The 20,285-nt window shown below is 40.0% G+C and overlaps 1 protein-coding gene across 4 annotated transcripts in view; it reads left to right on the top strand.

Annotated features, from left to right (window-relative positions):
* The window catches only part of slc38a4 (solute carrier family 38 member 4), a 112,908-nt gene extending 93,534 nt beyond the window's left edge, over positions 1-19,374 (top strand). For all 4 annotated transcript variants that reach the window (XM_068050375.1, XM_068050373.1, XM_068050376.1 and 1 more), the window contains exons 15-17: positions 11,181-11,325; positions 11,431-11,528; positions 15,476-19,374. In XM_068050375.1, the coding sequence (XP_067906476.1) occupies positions 11,181-11,325; positions 11,431-11,528; positions 15,476-15,577 (345 nt within the window). In that variant the 3' untranslated portion in view covers positions 15,578-19,374. The remainder of the gene's footprint in view (positions 1-11,180; positions 11,326-11,430; positions 11,529-15,475) is intronic.
* The last annotated feature ends 911 nt before the right edge of the window (positions 19,375-20,285 follow it).

Consider the following 20,285-nt stretch of genomic DNA (forward strand, 5'->3'; position numbering starts at 1 on the left):
TTCAAACACAAATGGTTACTTTTTTGTTACTTTTGAAAATTTTCCGTGTTAAGCATTTATGGACAATCCATTCATCACCACCAATTACACTCAACAGCACAGTGCACAGATCTCGCCTAGCTTATCAGAATTCGAGTTCTGGATAATTGTGAGGGAAGTTGGAGTTGACAGAGTCATTCAAAGTGCTCATCAAAGCAGTACTTGTGCTTCTAAAAATGTGTGAACTTGGCGCGTTGCTACGGGAGCTAGAACACAGTCCTTTCACCCATGAGATCCCAGTTCAAATCGAACCCAGACTGGTAGGGTAAATGTCTCATGTCAACTGTAAGGACCCAGAAACAAATCTTTGCAATTGCAATAAAGTTTGTAGTAGGTAAGGCACAAAGTACAATGCTTTCCATAATGTGGGTAAATGGGTGGCTGGAGTGGCAAATGGAAAATACAGCTTGGCACTCTACAGAGTAAAGGGAGCTGTACTTTGCAAAATGTTTGCCTGTCTCTGACCTAGGAATTCCTAATATTAACACTCGGCAGAATTTTTACTCCTAATGGCCCTACAAGGAAACTTTGGGCCTTCTATGGACTGAGCTTTGCCTGCTCTCCAACCGCAATACCTCTTCCTGAATCCCACCAATCTACTTACCCTGTGCCAGGGACTGTTCCCTTGATCCCCAGCATCCTCCGAGCTGCTTAGTTTTACCAACCAGGCAGCCAGTTCCCACTCCCAGATGGGCCTGCCGTCCCTTTCCTGTCTGGGAGTTAAAATCAACCCCCTAAATGTCTTGGAGTGGAATAATTTGCAATTTTGGCACCATATCATCACCTTGATTATAGTCCTAGAAAAACTTTCATGAAATAAAAGCACCCTGACATATAACCCTTCCCCTTAACATCTAAGAAAGTTTGAATTTACAGGCTGCAATAAGTAGAATCCTAGAATGATTGCAGCACAGAAGGAGGCCATTCAGCCTGTCACATCCATGCATACTGTCTGCAAGAGGAACTCACCTAGACCAACTCCCCTGCCTTTTCCCTGCAGCACTACAAATATTATCTCTTCAAATAGTTATCCAATTCTCTTTTGAAGGCCTCAATTGAACCTGCCTCGAGCACTCTCTCAAGTAGTACATTCCACATCCTAACTACTCACTTTGAAAAAAGTTTTTCCTCATGTCGCCTTTGCTTCTTTTGCCAGTCACCTGAAACCAGTCCAAACAAGCAGATTGGATGCATTAATATAAACTGTTAAAGTTAGCACTACTAGTAAATAATGTGTTCAGTAAGTTGTGCTGTATTATCGAAAAGCATTAAAGTCTCTGTTATCTAAAGTTGTGCATTACAGACTTTTCACTTTGTAGTTACAAAGTAAAATAAACACTCTAAAATATGCAGCAGAAAATGTTTCTTTAAATGACACTACAGTAATCAGGCTTTTGTTGCTGGAAATAAACTGATGTTTAAAGATGAAGGAAAGTTTAGGAGGTGGAATTTTTTTCAATATATTCTCTTATTGTATGCTTATAAAAATATGCCTTGATTTTTTTTTAAATCAGTTCACTGTTCGTTTTCCTTAGGCTGAATTTTACAAGCGCGCTGCAAATTGCGGGGGCTCACATAAGTGGAGGGGGCAGAGCGGCCATCCTTGATGACGTAGAGGGACGGCCACTCCATCCCGACAGTGGCGTCTTACAACACCGCGCAGGCGTCGGTGCCATTTTTAAAGGGCTTCAAGCCCTGGCAGCGGATGTAAAATTTTAAAGAGACCAGCACATGAGATTTCAATAAAAACAGTAAATTGAACATCAAAGCCCTTCTTCCACCCCCACAATGATCAAACAATATATTTATTTCACTCTCACCCCCCACCGCCCGAGAAACCATTTTTCCCAGTCCCGACCTTTCAACATCGAACTTTGCACTCTTTGCCCTTCATCCCCTTCCCACCATCCCTTCAGCCAATTGAATCAGTTTTGACCGCTACCCCCCGCTCCCTGAGAATTTCACTGCCCCTCCTCCCCACCAGTGTCACGCCTTGGATATCCATGCGGATATCCGAAGGCGCAGGAGTTCTTCCCAGTGGCCGGAATGTTGGCGTGGGACGGCCGTCGGAACCAGTTAATTTTATTTGCATGCATTAACCTTTATTAACTTATTGAAATGAAGGTCCCACTGCCATGCAGCGGGGGAGCCCACTGAGGCCTCGCTGCCACCGGTAAAATGCAGTGGGGCCTTCTCGGCGTCAGGAGTCGTGGATGGCCTTTCCTGGAAGAATTTCCAGGCTCCACCCCCCCCCCCCCCCCCCCTGCTATGATCCCCGACGCTGGAGGGCTAGTAAAATTCAGCCCATTCTAGTGACACAGAGGAGCCCTCGTACATTCCGGAATGAGGTCCGTCAATGAATTGCATTCTGGGAGGTGATCCAGTGCTGGTGAACCATTGAAAAACTCTCTCATGCTATGTATGTCACCAACAGTATGTTTCCCTAGAGTCGGGCAGTGCTGGATCTGACCTCAACCACATGATCCACAGTTGCAGCTTTCATTGTCATTAATGGTGCTAATCTGAGTCCCATTGTCCCCTCCCCTCAAACAATCTCACCAAAGTGGCCTAAGCACAGGAGATCCAGCACTGTGGGTCTCATACGAACATACGAATTAGGAGCAGGAGTAGGCCACTCGACCCCTCTAGCCTGCTCCGCCATTCAATAAGTTCATGGCTGAACTGATTATTCCACATTTCCACGTACTCCCGATAACCTTCCACCCCCTTGCTTATCGAGAATCTATCTACCTCTGCCTTAAAAATATTCAAAGACTCTGCTTCCACTTCTTTTTGAGGAAGAGAATTCCAAAGACTCACGACCCTCTGAGAGAAAAAAATCTCTCCTCATCCCTCTCTAAATGGGCCCCCCCTTAATTTTAAACAGTGACCCCTAGTTCTAGATTCTCCCAGAAGGGGAAACATCCTTTCCACATCCACCCTGTCAAGACCCCTAAGGATCTTATATGTCTCTCTGCATATAAAACATTTAGTGTTTCTAAAATAATAGCAAGCATATTTTTATAAACTTTATTAAACAGGTAATGAGCAGCTACAGTGAACAATATATTCCTTGGCAGTAAAGCAGATAAATTGGGTAAAGTTATATCGTTCATTTTATACACTTAAACCATTGGCACAGGACTGTGTTTGTTGCTTATTTTCTGGTAGCGGAATGTTTACGGAAAAGAAAACAATAGTGAGTAAGCTCTTTCTATTGATTTATGGCCAAATGAATCTGGGTGTTTGGGCCTGTCCTGACAGGCGTTTATGTGAGTTCTCACTCTGGTTTGATCCAACAGGTGTGAAGAGCAATGACTCTTCAAATCTCTTTCTTGTGCTTCTTGCCAGATCAGCCACAGTGATGGCTTGTGTTTTGTATGCTGGCAGCTTCAACTTGCTGCTTTAGGCCTGCAGGCCAGCTCACCTCAGCTTGGGAATTTCGGGTAAGCCAAATCAGGCAGCACAATATCCCTAGTTCTAGCAATCCAGGTTTTCATAATGATGACAAGTACATTTTACTGCCCACTTTGATAAAAAAAAAATGAATTGAACTTTTTTGAAAAATTTACTGCAGTATATCTTCCTTTAAATGTATTTCAGTATTGCCAAACTGCAGCATAATGAAACTCCTGTTGATACACCTCCTGGTTAGGCTGAACATGTTAGATTTCAGGATCTCTAACTTTTGACTTTGCTCTTGACATGCAAATAAATTCAGTCATTGTAGGTTTATTGGGCTAAGAGTTTACACTAAAGAAAAGACTTGCATTTTTATAGTGCCAGATCATGTCATCAGGACATCCCAACGTGCTTTACAAGTCAATGGATGAGTTTTGAATTGCAGTCACTGTTATTGTGTAGGTTGAGCAGGGAGTTAAATGTGGCACATATATATAATATGAGTAAGGCTTTGAAAAAAGTTCTAAATCATAAATGTGGGCTTGCTGAGGAGGTAAAGCCTTTAAGTGCAGGAATTATACTTCAAGGATAAATGATATATGATGATTTTATTAGAAAATTCATTCAGGCAGAATGGAGTAGTTTAGTATTCATATACCATCACTTTCCAGAGGTGTCTAAAAGGCAGGTCATTTGAAGAGTTCTGGTGTCGCCTTCATCTATTTGGTTTCTTAAAACAAATCACATTTTGACAGGGCATCTGCTAACTGCACAGCCATTTGCAATTCCTATCCTAGTTACTTACTTACAAGTGAATTAAATTAATCTATGTGAGGAGAGGTGGGGAATTAATATGGCAATGAAGCAGTAATTAATATCATGTTTATTTGGGGACTAGGCAGAAGTAGCACATTGTTCTGCATTCTGGCTTCAAATCTAGACAGATGTAACTCTGGATAGCTGGGAGCTTCATATATGAAATAGCTTTAAGCCATCACGGGCTGTGCTTTTGCATAGATTGGAACAATACTGTAATATCACTCTGAGGACATCAGCATGTCTAGCAGAAGGATGACACAGCTCTGCTATGCAGAACCTGGGAGTACTTGATGCTGATGCGAGGTGCCCTAAAGAGAAAAGCATTCCATTTTCTTACTGCTGACATTCTTTGAATTAAAATAAGGGTGTTTTTGATTAGTCTTCATTAATAATGTGTTTCAATTTACTTTCCAAATTCATTTATAATCCTAGAAATAAATGTGTTCGGCCTAATGGGAAAGACATTTGGATGAACTTACTGATCTTAATTCTTGAATGACCTTTAATGAAACAAATTAAAATGAGACTAGTGCCTTTCCTTAATCATGTTACATGAACATTTGAGTTCATTCAAAATGGGGAAACACTGATTTGTCGTGGGCATGGTTTAAGATTTAACAATGAATATAAGCCAATTATATATGATAGCATTAGCACAAGGTGAAGCTTTTGAAGAATCCCGACTATAGCATTATAGCATTTGTCCTGCAGTGTTTCATTGTTATCAGAAAACTCCGGTGTTATCAACTGTCAGGTTATTTGCAAAGACAATGTTGTAGTTCTTTTCGCCATAGGATCTGAGCATTTTATTAGTGAAAGGTGGCTTTTCCAATCGAAGCATATAATGCAGAATGTGGGGTGAGTTTAATTATAATGTATCTCAGAACTGTTACCGTTGTATCACAAAAAAAATCATTTTAATGTGGTATCATAAGATCATAAGAACTATGAGCAGGAGTAGGCCATCCGGCCCCTCGAGCCTGCTCCGCCATTCAATAAGATCATGGCTGATCTTTTCGTGGACTCAGATCCACTTACCCGCGCTCTCACCGTATCCCTTAATTCCTTTATTGTTCAAAAAGATATCTACCTTAGCTTTAAAAACATTTACTGAAGAAGCGCCAACTACTTCACTGGGCAAGGAATTCCATAGATTAACAACCCTCTAGGTGAAGAAGTTCCTTCTTAATTCAGTCCTAAATCTGCTCCCTCTAATCTTGAGGCTATGCCCTCTTGTCCTAGCTTCACCTGCCAGTGGAAACATCCTCTCGACTTGTATCTTATCTATTCCCTTCATAATTTTATATGTTTCTATAAGATCCCCCCTCATTCTTCTGAATTCCAATGAATATAATCCCAATCTGCTCAGTCTCTCCTCATAAGCCAACCCCCTCAACTCCGGAATCAACCTAGTATTGAGTGCCCTAATCATTGAAATGTAGCCTCATACCATATTAGTGCAATTTTGGGTTATCTTGCAATTACTTATCTTTGTTTGGTCTTCGCTTGGCTCATTTTGATTACACAATCTTTCCAGTATTTAGAAAATGCTAGAAATAAGCTATTGATCTGGCTGTATGGTACTGAATTGAAGCAATTGTTTCATATTATGTGGGGTTCTGTTAAATGTTCCTTTTAGAGATCCCCACCCCTCCTTATCTTGTCTGCATCACAAAAAATATCTGCAATGGGAGAGATTTAGAGCTTATCCACAGTTGTGTTTATGAAAGTCCCAAGGCCTGGGCCAAAGTGTTGCCATTGAGTCCTGAATGATCCAAGTTAAGCTACAACAGATTCAAATCTTTCTAAGTTCTCTCTGGATTGATTGTCAGCTCAGTTTATTCCATCTAAGTGAAATGGGAGACATTAAAAGAGGTTACACCTGAAGCTGTGCAACAGAACTGAACTGGAGATCTTTGAGAGATCTGCTAAGTACTGTATCAAATGCAAACTTTGGTTTTGACCAGTGTTGTTGTCGCTGAAGAGTTTAGTTCATCTGTGGTGTCTTAAATGAAATTAACTTGGGCAGTCTTAATTCAGTTTCTAATGTGCAAGAGTCTACAGTACATCTCGACCCCTAATTTGGTACTAAATTGGCTATGTCACATGGCTGATGCGGAAATGGAAAAATGTTCTCCTGGTGCAGCAGGACGTCCTATTTTAAAGTTAGGGCTGAAGCACAATGTTGGCCAGAGTTACTCAGCATTTAACCATATACACCTAACCAGGGAGTCTTACATCATGGAAAGTATCCCATTGCTCACCTACTGAACACAAAATCATCACCAAAAAGTGAATTTCATTGCTGTAAAAAAATACCTTGATAGAACAAGTGCACGCAGATTACTTGACTCATTTTTTCTCCTGATCTGGAAAGATGATATTCATTCATTCAAAATTAGGTAGTGGGATTTTAGTTATGCTCAATCCTTCCCATTATTGTGACTAGTACCTAAAGCACGTCTGTTGCATTGCAAAGAATAAAAGTGGCACACTAGAACTTACTATGCCATCTTTTAATACAAAACCTTTTAAGATTATCTTTAGAACAGTTTTTGCTGTAGCGAAAAAGCTTACAACCATGCCTTATTTGCTGAAATTTCGTAAGATATTTCTTCAGAAAGCATTCCACTGACCCAGTAAACCAGAATGTATTATAGTGATCCAAATATTCTTTAAGGATTTTAAAATATGCTTGTGTGGTATTTTGTGGCCTGCTGTCTGTTAACACAAAGTTAGAAATTGCAATATTGCATTAATTGAATCAGTGTTTTATTGCAAAAATTTTTAATTAAGAATAAGCTTATGGTATTGCAGGAGAAATTGACTTGAAGTTTTCTTTCAATTCCACTTGTTGTTCAAGGCCTGAATTTTCCTAAACCATGTCTCATAATTCACGAGAGTAACCAATTCTGAAGGACTGTCCACTTGCATTTAATCAGAGCAAATACAGACTTGATAGAGCAATCCCTTAGTTAAACTAATATCATTCCCAACTAATATAATTATATAACAAATCAATTTGTATTAAGTGCCTAAAAGGATACCACGTAGCAGTGGGAGATTTGGAGAGATAACTGAAAGTGTGATTGAAAAAGTATATTTTTGTTGAGGCTTATAATGTCAGAGAAGTTGGATCGAAGGTGCCACGGATTAGAAAGGGAATCATACAGCTAAAGGCTTTGCAACAGGAAGGGAAGATGCACATGACAACAGAATGAGAAGGAGCAGGCTAGGATGTAAGGTTGCAGGAAGTTTCAGAATTTGGATGGATGAAGGTCACAAGTTTGAAATTTGATGCAGTGGGGACTAGTGTGGCAATGAAAGATAGTGGGTGATGTGGTGAACAGGGCTGAGTGTGGGCAATAGAGTTTTGTGAAGGATGGAGCTCAAGAGACTAATAAGCAGATCACTGGAACAGTTGAGTGAAGATTACAAAAGCATGGATAAGGATTTTAGTGGGAGTAAGGTAAAAACAGACATGGGTGATCTTGCAGAGGTAGAAATAAGCAGCTAGTGGAAAGGATATGGGATTCAGAGCCAACTCTGGATTGGCAAGATACTGAGATTGTACACCATCCAGTTTGGCTTGGGTGAGAAGATATGGGGGAGGTGGAGTCAGTGCAAAGGTACAGAGTTTTTGGCAGGATCTGTAAAAGAGGACATCAGTCTTCTCATCCTTTGTGACTGCTGCTGCAGAGTCGTGATTGCCACGAAGAAAGTTCTGTCCCATCCACAAATTGATGCTGGCCAGGCAGCACAGAGATGGTGGTGGAGTAGAAGAAGATGATGAAGAGGACAAACAGGATGCCCCAGCTTCGATATAGAAATTGACTCCATTACCATGAATATTACCACCAAACAGCAATGTGTGAATAAGGAAATGGAGAGGGGCAAGGATGGAAATTTGGGGCACTCCGGAGGACAGATGAAGGGCAATTGCTGGTGCTGCACTGGCTGTAATGGGACAGGTGGTAGGAGAACACATGGAAAAAGTCAAACAGAGGAGAGGCAGTGAAGGAGGATGAAGTGATTCACTACCTTAGAGAAGTGAATAAGTGGTACTGAAATGTAGTCACAGTCACAAAGGACATTGTGATACCTTTGACCAGGGCTATCTTGATTGAAACAGGATATTGTAGGAGTGGGGACCGCATAACTAGGAGTTAACTCCCTAGCAGCACTGTGGGTGTACCTCCAGCCCAAGGACTATAGCGGTTCAAGAAGGCAGTTTACCACCACTTTCTCAAGGGCAGGTTGGAATGGGCAATAAATGCTGGTCTAGCCAGTGACGCCCACATCCCAATAATCGAATTTTTTAAAAAATGACCGAGCTTCCAGTTGCTTGCCATTTTAATTCACCACATTGCGCTCTCGCCCACATTTCTGTCCTCTACCTGCTGCTGTGTTCCAATGAAGCTCAATGCAAGCTCGAGGAACAGCACCTCATCTTCCAATTAGGCATATTGCAGTCTTCTGGACTCAACATTGAGTTCAGTGATTTCTGACCTTGCCCCCCATTTTGATTTGATTTTTTTGTTTAAACCACATGCCTGTCTTAAACTGGTTTTTCATGTTTTTGCTTTTGAACAGAGCTGTTCATGCTGCCATTAACACTCTGTCTGGACAAATGCTATTACCACTCCCTTTCCCTTTTGTTCTTCCACTGTGCACCCCCCACACTCACCTTTCCCTTTCTACAGTATATAACCCATTGCATTTCTACTTTTGGTTCTGAGGAAGAGACAGTGGCGCAGTGGTTAGCACCGCAGCTTCACAGCTCCAGGGACCTGGGTTCGATTCTGGGTACTACCTGTGTGGAGTTTGCAAGTTCTCCCTGTGTCTGCGTGGGTTTTTGCCGGGTGCTCCGGTTTCCTCCCACAGCCAAAGACTTGCAGGTGATAGGTAAGTTGGTTGTTGTAAATTGCCCCTAGTGTAGGGAGGTGATAGGGAATATGGGATTACTGTAGGGTTAGTATAAATAGGTGGTTGTTGGTCGGCACAGACTCGGTGGGCCGAAGGGTCTGTTTCAGTGCTGTATCTCTAAATAAATAAATTTTAAAAAAGTTGCCAATGCATTTGAGAACATTGGAGAGAAAACTGAGGATTCTAATCTATAGCAGCTTTCTCCTTTTTAACGCTTTGTTCCATAGTTTTCAGTGACTTACCATTTTTCTAACTTGATTGTATTTAAAAAGGATGGACAATTTTTGGGGTTTGTAGATATAATAAAATTGCATTGAAATTATATTAAGGGTATGTAAACATAAAACTGCTTCAAAGATTTAAATGACATTTTGTTGTGTGCTACCTGAACAGGGGTGTTAACTGGCTTAAAACAAACGAGTTAGCACTTCCCGTTAAAATAGCAGATAGAGGAATATCATACAACAGTGTTAAGCTGTCACATTAATAATTTGATTTCAAGGTTTATTAAATTGAAACAAGAGATAATGTATACTACACAGTCTATCCTTGTCGGATTCAAAATAATGTTTGTAAACCACTTTTTTTGAGCTGGCAAATGTACAGAAAAAGCAAACTTTTCAACTGTCAAACCTTTATTCTCAAATAGAAGATGTTTTAGATTTACCACCATAGCCTTCAACAGACAAAAATATCTTGTTAGTTTGCATTGAAATATTTTCGTTTGCAACTCATCTACTGTTGCACTTGAACTTTTGCGCCATGTATTTCCATGTATCCATTACAGCTGATCCACTGCTCAAGACTTTACCTTGGTATCCTATTAGCCAGTTCAAATAAAGTGCAGTGTGATTTATCAACTGCACCCAATGAGTGGCTTTAGCCTTTTAGCTACATAAATGAGGAAGTGTGTCACACACAATTTTAATTCACTTATTACAAACTTAAAGCCATGTATTCTGTCAAATCTCTCAGTATCCTATTCTAGTATTATTGAGCTATGAAACCATTGAACACTGAAAGGGTTTTGACATCTTCATTTCCCATTACCCTCAAACGTAGGCTCTGAAATTTTACAGGCATTCTCCCATTCTCCTGGCATAACTCCAGGGAGAGACCAGGAGAGCTCTCAAAGAATTTCAAGGGTCATAATACTGCACAACAGTTAACACATTCAAATACTGATTAGAAATAAAAGTTTATAATCAAGAATTAATTTTAAATAGCTCTTGAATAAACTATGGGAGGAAACTTATTACACAGATATTCCACTGGTGGGTATTCTAGGTCTAGGGGGCATAGAATAAAGATTAGAGCCAGACCTTTCAGGAGTAAAATTAAGAAACATTTCTACAAGCAAAGCATGATAGAAGTTTGGAACTCTCTTCCGCAAATGACAGATGCTAGATCAGTTGTTAATTTTAAAACTGAGATTGATAGATTTTTGTTAACCATAGGGTTTAAGAGACATGGGGCAAAAGCAGGTAAATAGATCTAGGTCGCAGATCAGCTGTGACCTTATTGAATAGCAGAACAGGCTCGAGGGGCTCAATGGTCTACTCCTGTTCCTATGTACCTACGTATTCACTTTTGTTGTGGTCTGTGTCTGCAGCACAAATATAGTTAACCATTTTCCCAATATAATCTTTTTATAAGTTGAAATGACTGTTGCTTGCTGATTGCAGTTGCTGCTGTAGTATCCTTTCTAATGGCTCACATCAGCTGTAAGCATAAGATCAAATTTCCATTCATTCCAACAGATCTGAACCTTCCCTTTTGAGCAGTTTGAAATATTAAGATCAGGAAATTTTGCATCATGTGGTTCTGACACGGAAACTGAGCCTGTGTAGGTCAGACAATGGATACTATAGCATTTCTAATTTTCTGTTTAACAGGGTTGGTCTATGGAATTATTTGTTATGCAATTTTACTTTTAGATGTGGGAGCCAAAATATAACATGGCAAAATTTTTGAAATATTTTGCATCTCTACAGATCAGAGCATCAATTCAGGAAATGGTATTTCCAAGAAGGTCTTTCAACTGGATACGACATATTGGAATTGGAGCGATCCTGCTGATTTTAGACAACCTTCTTGTGATATTTGTTCCAAACATTCGAGATATTTTCGGCTTTATAGGTAAGCTCATAGGTACTGCTGTGTGACCGACACTATGTATATTGTTATTCGTCAGATGTGAAGCATTAATACCATTTTGTTTTGTGCTTTTTTTCTGTGTTGCAGGTGCATCTGCTGCTACAATGCTTATCTTCATACTCCCCTCAGCGTGTTACATCAGACTTGTGAAGAAAGAATCAATGAAATCCATGCAAAAGATCGGGGTCAGTAAATGATATAGCATAATGCACCAAAGTAGTTCATGCCAATTTTGTTAGGGTAACTTTGTGAAGCTGCACTCACACTCTGAACAGAAAATCGTGGTTGCACGCACCAGAATTTCAAAGGATCTGTGCTTAGGAGCATAATTTTACAAACTTATCAATATCATTTAACATATTACTTCGTCACTGTCTTAGAACCATAACAACAGGAGGAGGCCTTTCGGCCCCTCAAACCTGTTCCACCATTCAGTTAGATCATGGCTGATCTATACTTCAGATTCATTTCTCCATCTTTGTTTCCTATCCCTTGATACCTAACAAAATTCTATCAATCCCAGTTTTGAAGGTTTTAATTGATCACCAGCCTTTGTGATAGAGAGAGTTCTAAATTTCCACTAAGCTTTGTGTGAACAAGTGCTCTTTTGTTCTGGATTCCCCACCAGAGTAAATTGTTCTTCTGTATCTAGCATATCAAATACCTCAATCAGATCGCTAACACTAGGGAATACAAGTCAAGTTTATGCAACCTGACCTCATAATGTAACCCTTTAAGCCCTGATGTAATTCTGGTGAATTTGCACTTTACCCCTTCCAGTGCCTATCTATCCTTCCTGAGATTCAATGCCCAAATCTGAATGTAGTATCTAGATGAGGTCTGATCATGGCTCTGTATAACTGAAGCATTACTTTCTCACTTTTGAAATCCAATCCCCTTGAGATAAAGTCTAACATTCCCCTAACCTTTTTGATTACTATTTGTACCTGTGCCTTAACTTTTAGTGATTTGTGTACATGGACACTTAAATCCATTTGCCCTTTCACAGCTCCTAGTCTCTCACCATTAAGAAAATACCCTGATATGTCTTTCTCAGATGCACTTCCCTACATTGAACACTATCTGCCATCGTTTTGCCCACTGACTCCGTCGAAGAGAGTGAGAATCAAAAACAAAACTGGCCAGTAAGCCCAAAAATTGGCAGTTTTTGTTCCTATAATCTGAAAACTTTACTGCTGTAAATGTAAATGAACATGAAAAAATATTAATTGACTTTACATTGTTTGTTTAGCGACACTGCAACACAATTTATCTTTTTTTCACTTGCTGTCCATTCTTCGGCCTCTGTTTTCTAATAAATCATTAACAGTAGCATTTTTTTCCAATTCTATGCTTTCCCTTTATCCACCTAGTTTTAACCTAAAAACTAAATCCTAGCCTCAGAATTCCCAGTGGGCTGTTGCACCACAAGAATTTGGCAGGATGGGACTTCTGTCTACCCTAGTGCTGACCCCGTCCCAAAGTCTGGGAACAATAAAGGAGACAGGCACCTATGCTATTCACAATGCCTTTTTATGGGCATTCACGTAACAGGGATGTGAGGAATTTGGAAATAAGAACATAGGAACGGGAGTAAGCCATTCAGCCCATCGAGCCTGCTCTGCCATTCAATACGATCAAGGCTGTTCATCCACTTCAATGCCTTTTTTCCACACTATCCCCATATCATGTCATCGGTAATTAGAAATCTGTCAATCTCTGCTTTAAACATACTCAGTGACTGAGCTTCCACAGCCCTCTGAGGTAGAGAATTCCAAAGATTCACAACCCTCTGAGTAAAGAAATTTCTCCTCATATCTGTCCTAAGTGGCTTCCCCCTTATTTTGAAATTGTGTTCCCTGTTTCTAGACCCTCAACCAGGGGAAACTTCTTAGCTGCATCTACCCTGTCTATCCCTTGAAGTATTTTGTAGGTTTCAATGAGATCGCCTCTCATTCTTCAAAACTGTAAACAATACAGGCCCAGTTTCCCCAATTTCTCATCCTAGGACAGTCCCACCATCCCAGGAACGTCGAATGTTTGTTTCACTCCCTCTTTGACAATAATACCCTTCCTAAGGTAAGGAGACCAAAACTGCACATAGCTCCAGCTGCGGTCCAACCAAGTTCTATACAATTGAAGCAAGACTTCACTACTCCTGTACTCAAATCCTCTTGCGATAAAGGCTAACATACCATGAGCCTTCCTAATTGCTTGCTGCACCTGAATGCTAGCTTTCAGTGACTTATTGATAAGGACACCCAGATCCCTTTGTGCATCTGCACTTTCTAATCTGTTACCATTTAAGAAATACTCTGCACATCTATTCCTCCTACCAAAGTGGATAACCTCACATTTTTCCACATTCTATTCCATCTGCCATATTCTTGCCCACTCACTAAGTCTGTCCAAATCCCCATGAAGCCGCTTTGTATCTTCCTCACAACACACATTCCCACTTAGTTTTGTGTCATCCGTGAACTTTGAAATATTACATTTGATCCCCACATCCAAATCATTGAAATATATTGTGAACAGCTGGGGCCCAAGCACTGATCCCTGCGGTACCCCACTAGTCACAACCTGCCAATGTGAGAATGACCCGTTTATTCCTACTCTCAGCTTTCTGCCTGTTAACCAATCCTTAATCCATGCCAGTATATTACCTCCTATCCCATATGCTTTAGTTTTGCTAACCAACTTCCTGTGGGGGACTTTATCAAAAGCCTTCTGAAAATCCAAGTATACTACGTCCACCAACTCCCCTTTATCAATTCTGTTAGTAACATCCTCAAAAAACTCCAACAGGTTCATCAAACATGATTTCCCATTCATAAATCCACGTTGACTATGCCCAATCAGATCATTATTATTTAAGAATCCATTTATCGCATACTTTCGAATAAATTCTAGCATTTTCCCAACTTGCTATCTTCCGATCTGCATGAACCAGTCCAGAATCTATAGAATTTTGGAAGATAATCACCAATGCATCCACTATCTCCATAGCTACCTCTTTCAACACTCTGGGATGTAGAATATCAGGTCCTGGGGAATTAGCAACCTTCATGCCCCATTAATTTCTCCAATATAACCTTCTTACCAACACTAATTTCCTTCAATTCCTCATTCTCCCTAGTCCCTTGGATCTCTAATTCTGGTAGATTTCATGTATCTTCCTCAGTGAAGACAGACACAAAGTAGTCATTTAGCTTCTCTGCCATTTCTTTATTCTCCATTATAAATTCCCCTGACTCTGGTTGTAAAGGACCCACATTTGTCTTAGCCAAACGTTTCCTTTTTACGTACCAAAAGATGTTTTTACAGTCCATTTTTATGTTCTTTGCTTGTTTACATTTACAATAGCATCTTGGTGTTCCATGAGAGGGCAGTCTGTTCCAGGTAAAGATCTGGATTTTGTTTGGTAACTGTAATTGCCATTCAGAAACTGGCAATTGTAATTCCAGTCAATTGCTCTGCCTTTCATAAAGCAACAATGTTAACCATCTCCATCCATATGTAATGCTAGCAAGGAAAATATGCCTGTATTATCCAGAGGTACTTTCTGTGGGGGCGAAGGGACGAAACTATCAGGATTTCTGGTGGTGACATAATACCACCACCCTCACCTCCTGTTCTGACATGACTTAGATAACGCAGGCTTGGGGGTGGCGGGAGTTGCTGGTGTAGGAGAGGCTGCCTGCTCACATCAGAAGTTGGCGAGAGGTTAAAAAAGGGGAAAAGACCTGATGTAACCTGGTCCTGTCCCAAATTCCTCCCCTGTTCACCGAGATAGCAGTGACTTCACATACACAGAATGCAAAAACATCTAACTCCCTAAATCTGGAATGATCTGAAAGCAGCACCTCCATTTTGTTCCTGCTGTTCATCAGATAGTGAACTGCTAAGTAAGGAAGCCATTATTATCATGGAGGTTTCAGATCCATTGCATTGGTCCAAGTCTTGCGCCAATAGCTGAAACTTTTAATTCGTTCAGAATTCCGTAATAGATTCTAGTTCTGTATTGAAATGTACAATTACTACAGCTACCTTTAGGGATGAATAGCTCTTTTTAGATCAAAACAGTAAAACATTATGATATGTTAATCTTTTTGTACCTCTTGTTTTTTAGGCAACGATTTTCCTTGTCATTGGAATTGTTTTTATGATTGGAAGCATGACTCTTATTGTTTTCGACTGGATTCACAACCCTCCAGGTTCAGGTGGCCATTAACCTGATAATCAGTGTTACTCAACGGAAACATCGGTTTTTGCATCCTCCAAACAGCCCTGGCAAACAGTGACAGTGGGAGTCAGATGTCATTCCTCATTTCTTTTTAACAGCAAGATTCCAGAGACTTGAGCATACCTAGTGTTCAGACTAGATGTTGCCTGTAGATAACTGCAGATCGACTCTTACAAGGAATTGCTTTAGCTATGCTTAAAATGTCTTTGGACTTCAAAAAAATCCAGATTCAGGATAGGTAGGATGTGCTGTGAGCAAATACATGATAGAACAATACTACAAATGTAGTGCAACTTAACTGCTGGCTGTAGTTAATTTAGGAAATGTGTGCCTGTTGCTCAAATGCTGAACACCTTTTATCTGAGGTTGAGACAGTGTGTACATAGTTGTCAAATATTAAATCAAGCATGCATTTTGTAACTTCCAAGACACGTTGGGTGTCTGTTCAATTTAGCCTCTTGACTTTTAAAGTATAGAAAGTGCATTTAGCTGGTGCAGTCCATTGGGCCTGTAAAGAGAGAATGCCTCTCCTGTTAGAGCTTCTTTGTTTTTCAGTTAAAGATTATAATTGAATACAATGTACTGTTCCATGACTGTAGTTAAGGTACAGATCCTGTATCTTGACAGCCCTCCCTTCCTCCTCCATTCTATGCCACTGGTTCCTACCAATTCCGGAGCCTGGAACTAGTAGTCTCGGGTGGTGATCAGCTTCACTTATTACAAATGAAAGGATCATAATATTAGGTACAAAAATATGCCCCTTATGTACCTAATTTGAAAAGTAAACTTATTTCATTCTAACCTTTAATCTGCTTAGATATGCAATGTGTCAGGAATTGTATCGTTAACATCACGAGAATATTAGTATAATGTCTGCACTATTTATTACCTTTCTTAGAAAGGTAGAAAGCTCATTTCAATCTGAAACCTATTATCCATTTCACAAGATTCATTCAAGTAGATAAGCTATAGCCACCTTCTCTAGCAATAGTTCATCTGTATATATTACTGTTTTACAGCTAGAGGAAATCACCCTTGGTGCTTTGCAAATACTTTTAATTACAAAAGTCACAGAAGAAGTGTGGGTTTAATTAATAGCGTTGACTTCTGTACATAAACAGAAAGATGTTAAAGGGCAAAATATTCTAGTAACTGTCATGCTAGGCCCCCACCTGCCAAGAATGAGGCACACCAATTTTGTCATGAACATTGATTTTTAATTGTTGTTGGAGCGAGGAAATGATTTGTTAAACAGATCAGCCGTGCTGGAAAAAAACATTTACATACTAACAGACATCGAAGGTGAGGAAGCGCATTCCAGGGCCTTCTAAGGAGTATGCAATTCACAAGGGCTGGGACTAGTTAGACCAGCTGGTCACATGACTAACTGGCTGTTCCAGGGTTTTCTTTTGAACTGGCCAGAGAGTTTGAACTCAGAGTGTCTGTTTGCTCCTGGACTGAGAAGATCTCTCTCCTGTCTGCTCCCATCTCTTTCTCACAAGCCTCTGAATCCACTGAAGACACATGAACCTCAAGAGAGAAAAGTCTCCTACAGTGAACACGGTTTAAGAAGAATACTGGGCCCCAACGAAAAGCAAGATCTACCTACAATCAAGGACTCTACAATGAGCTCAAAGAACCGTAACAAAAACTCTTCAGATATTGCCTCAAACTTTTCCACTTTATTTTTCTCCTGCTTTTTTCTGTCTCTATTTGCATGTGTGTATCACGTATGTATGCTAGCGTGGGCACATTGTGTATCCGTAGGCGTCAACCAAATTAGAGTTTAAGTTTAATAAATTTCAACTTTTCTTCCTTAAAACTAAGAAAGCCTGTTTGTGCTGGTTTCTTTGCCTTATAATTGGAAAGCAGTGAACAAGGATTCACCAAGGGGGAGCAAAAAACACAGTGTATTTAAAATTAAACCCTGTTACAGTAAAACCAGATGAAGGCTGAGAGGGACCCCTAGACTCCTTTCTCACCTGGTCGTAACATAACAAACTAATTTGTTTAGTTAAACTAGTGCTAGCTGTCAAGAATGTTATGCTGCAGGCAACTATGATTTCATCAATGTATATAAATCACATTTTTTTTAATGAGTTGATATTTTTAGAATTAAAATGTATGGTACTTTTTTCTGTTCAGTTAGTTTTTTTTAAATCTCTAGAAAGATCAATAGTTCAGATTTATTTTTAAACTTGTCTTTGCTCAGTCCTCGAACATTTGTTACTTTAATTGTTGGGTTGTAACACAGCTTAACCATGAGCTGCATTTCAATATGAACCTTTATGCGGTTGCACAATATGCTTTGACATCTGAATTAGCTGCTCAGAAGTTTCTCTGACTTACCATGATTTAACATTTAGCAATCAGCAACATGCTTTGAAATTTTTTTTTTAAATGTAACACGAAGCAAACTCATACTTCCTTAGTTTGATGATAATGTTCTGAAGTTTCGATGTCCCAACAAATTTTGGGGGATTTTTGATACCCTGGAACTTCAAAACTAGTTTGTTTCTATTTTATGTATGAATCATTTTCCTGCAATACTTTACGAGCAGGTTTGTATCATGATAAACATCTGTGGCCATTATGATCAACAAGAAATGCCCAGCAGAGGTATTTTTATTTAACTAGCCAAAGTGGAACTTTATTTATAGATCTTTTGCGGATCTAAATATGAGTGACAAGTGAATATTTCCAATGATGTGATTTATTCTTGTTTGGGTGTTTTTGATTACTCAAATGGTGTCTTCACTTGAGTATTTTATGTATTGTAAATAGGGATCCCCGTGGTAAACTTGTGTAAGGTTTGTTGTCTGGTTAAACATGACAGTTAATCTCTGCATTGAGAGATTTTTTGCACAAACTTTTAGTCAGTTGGTTTCTGATCGCTTCAGTGTTGCCTTGGCTAGTGCCAAGGGAGAAAATTCCACAGGTAGAAGGAGTTGTAAAGGGGAGAGGTCAATACGTCCCTATTAAGATGAAGGGGTCCGCATGGGCACTGAAGGTCTGGGGCCAGATATACAGATGGTCTTTGGGATTGTGTCACCTCAGACAAAGTGCTTCACTCCACCAGCATAGACAGGCTTTTAGCTCAAATGGTGCTTGCCCTGTCGGTGAGATTGGACCTCCTGGGTGCCAATGTTTGGTCTCAGTGGCACTGAGTCACCTGACACGAAGGCTCACTCCTATGATGAATCCTGTCCTTGTAGGATGGCCTCCCACCATTTGGATTTGTTTTTGGTGGATCCTTCTGGGAAGTTGTAGGGAAATCGCACAACATGCCATATGATTCAAGGACAATAAGCATTTGAAGTAGTGGCATGGCATTTAAAATCCTGATGAACAATATACTGTGAAGATCTTTTAAGGATATTCTTCAGTTCAGTATCAATAAATTAGTCACAAAGTGACAACTAATGTTTTTTGTTTGTAATGCTTGTCTCGAGTGCTTTTTAAAAAAGAAGAATTTAGCACCTACCCTTTTCAATAAAGCTAAACTCGAATGTTCATGACCTCTCCAATGCCTTACCAGGGTTCTTTCAGAGCAGTGATCAGTTCTGTTTCGTTTTGTTTTGTGATATAAATTATGCACAGTATTCATGAAGTGTCATGTTTTTGTACAGGCAGATGAAGCTGCTGTGGCAAGATACAAATTGTGTTCCCGTTTACTTAAAGTTGGTATAACCTTTCTGACTCAACATTACTGGAAAGACAAACGTTTTTGTATCAGAAAATATTGTGAATAAACGTATAATGCTCAATAAAGCCGCATAAGCCTATTTTTTCCCCATTTTGTTAACGTTGAATTTGTGCAAGTCGTCTTTCTGAACCGTGGATAACAAACTGTAAATGAATTAAAATGCAACTTGGCAAAATGTTGTTTGACTTGCATGAGGTGAAACAAATGCAATATCTCAGCCTAGTTTGACAACGCTGGGTCATTTAATAAGAAATCCTGACAAAACTTGTGGGTCGGAAATGGATGGATCAGTGCGTTAGAATAGTGTTGCCAAATCCAGGTGGACATATTACTGGAGTTTCATCAAATGTTCTCCTGCCTCCAACCACCTGACCCAGGTCTAACAGCATTTCTTCCCATCTCCAATATTTTTATAACTAATAAACAAATGTGTTCAATGAAAAAAATGCACCCTTTTTTTAAAGCATGTGTAATTTTTTTCCCAGATTGCATGCAGCAGTATGCAGGAGGTTAATCTTTCATTCCTAGAGACTCCAGGGCCACACTGGAGAGTTGGCGACCCAAGGATAGATTTGGGCATTTCATTCTAGGACCTGGTTACAAATGCAGCCCAATCTGATGGATTGAAAGTCCCCTCAGTCTGTTGGCTGTAACCGCCCTATATGTAATGAGTTTTGACAGTCTCAATCCAGTTCCGAGTCAGTATAGGGCTACAGAACAAAACTTGCTCTAATTGGCAATGTCACACAGATAAGAACAAAGAACAGTACAGGAACAGGCCATTCGGCCCTCCAAGCCTGCGCCGATCTTGATGCCTGCCTCAACTAAAACCTTCTGCACTTCCGGGGACTTTATCCCTCTATTCCCATCCGATTCATGTATTTGTCAAGATGCCTCTTAAACGTCAGTATCGAACCTGCTTCCACCACCTCCCCCGGCAGCAAGTTCCAGGCACTCACCACCATCTGTGTAAAGAACTTGCCTCGCACA

Source organism: Heterodontus francisci, chromosome 18, assembly GCF_036365525.1.
Source record: "Heterodontus francisci isolate sHetFra1 chromosome 18, sHetFra1.hap1, whole genome shotgun sequence".
Classification (NCBI taxonomy): Eukaryota; Metazoa; Chordata; class Chondrichthyes; order Heterodontiformes; family Heterodontidae; genus Heterodontus; species Heterodontus francisci.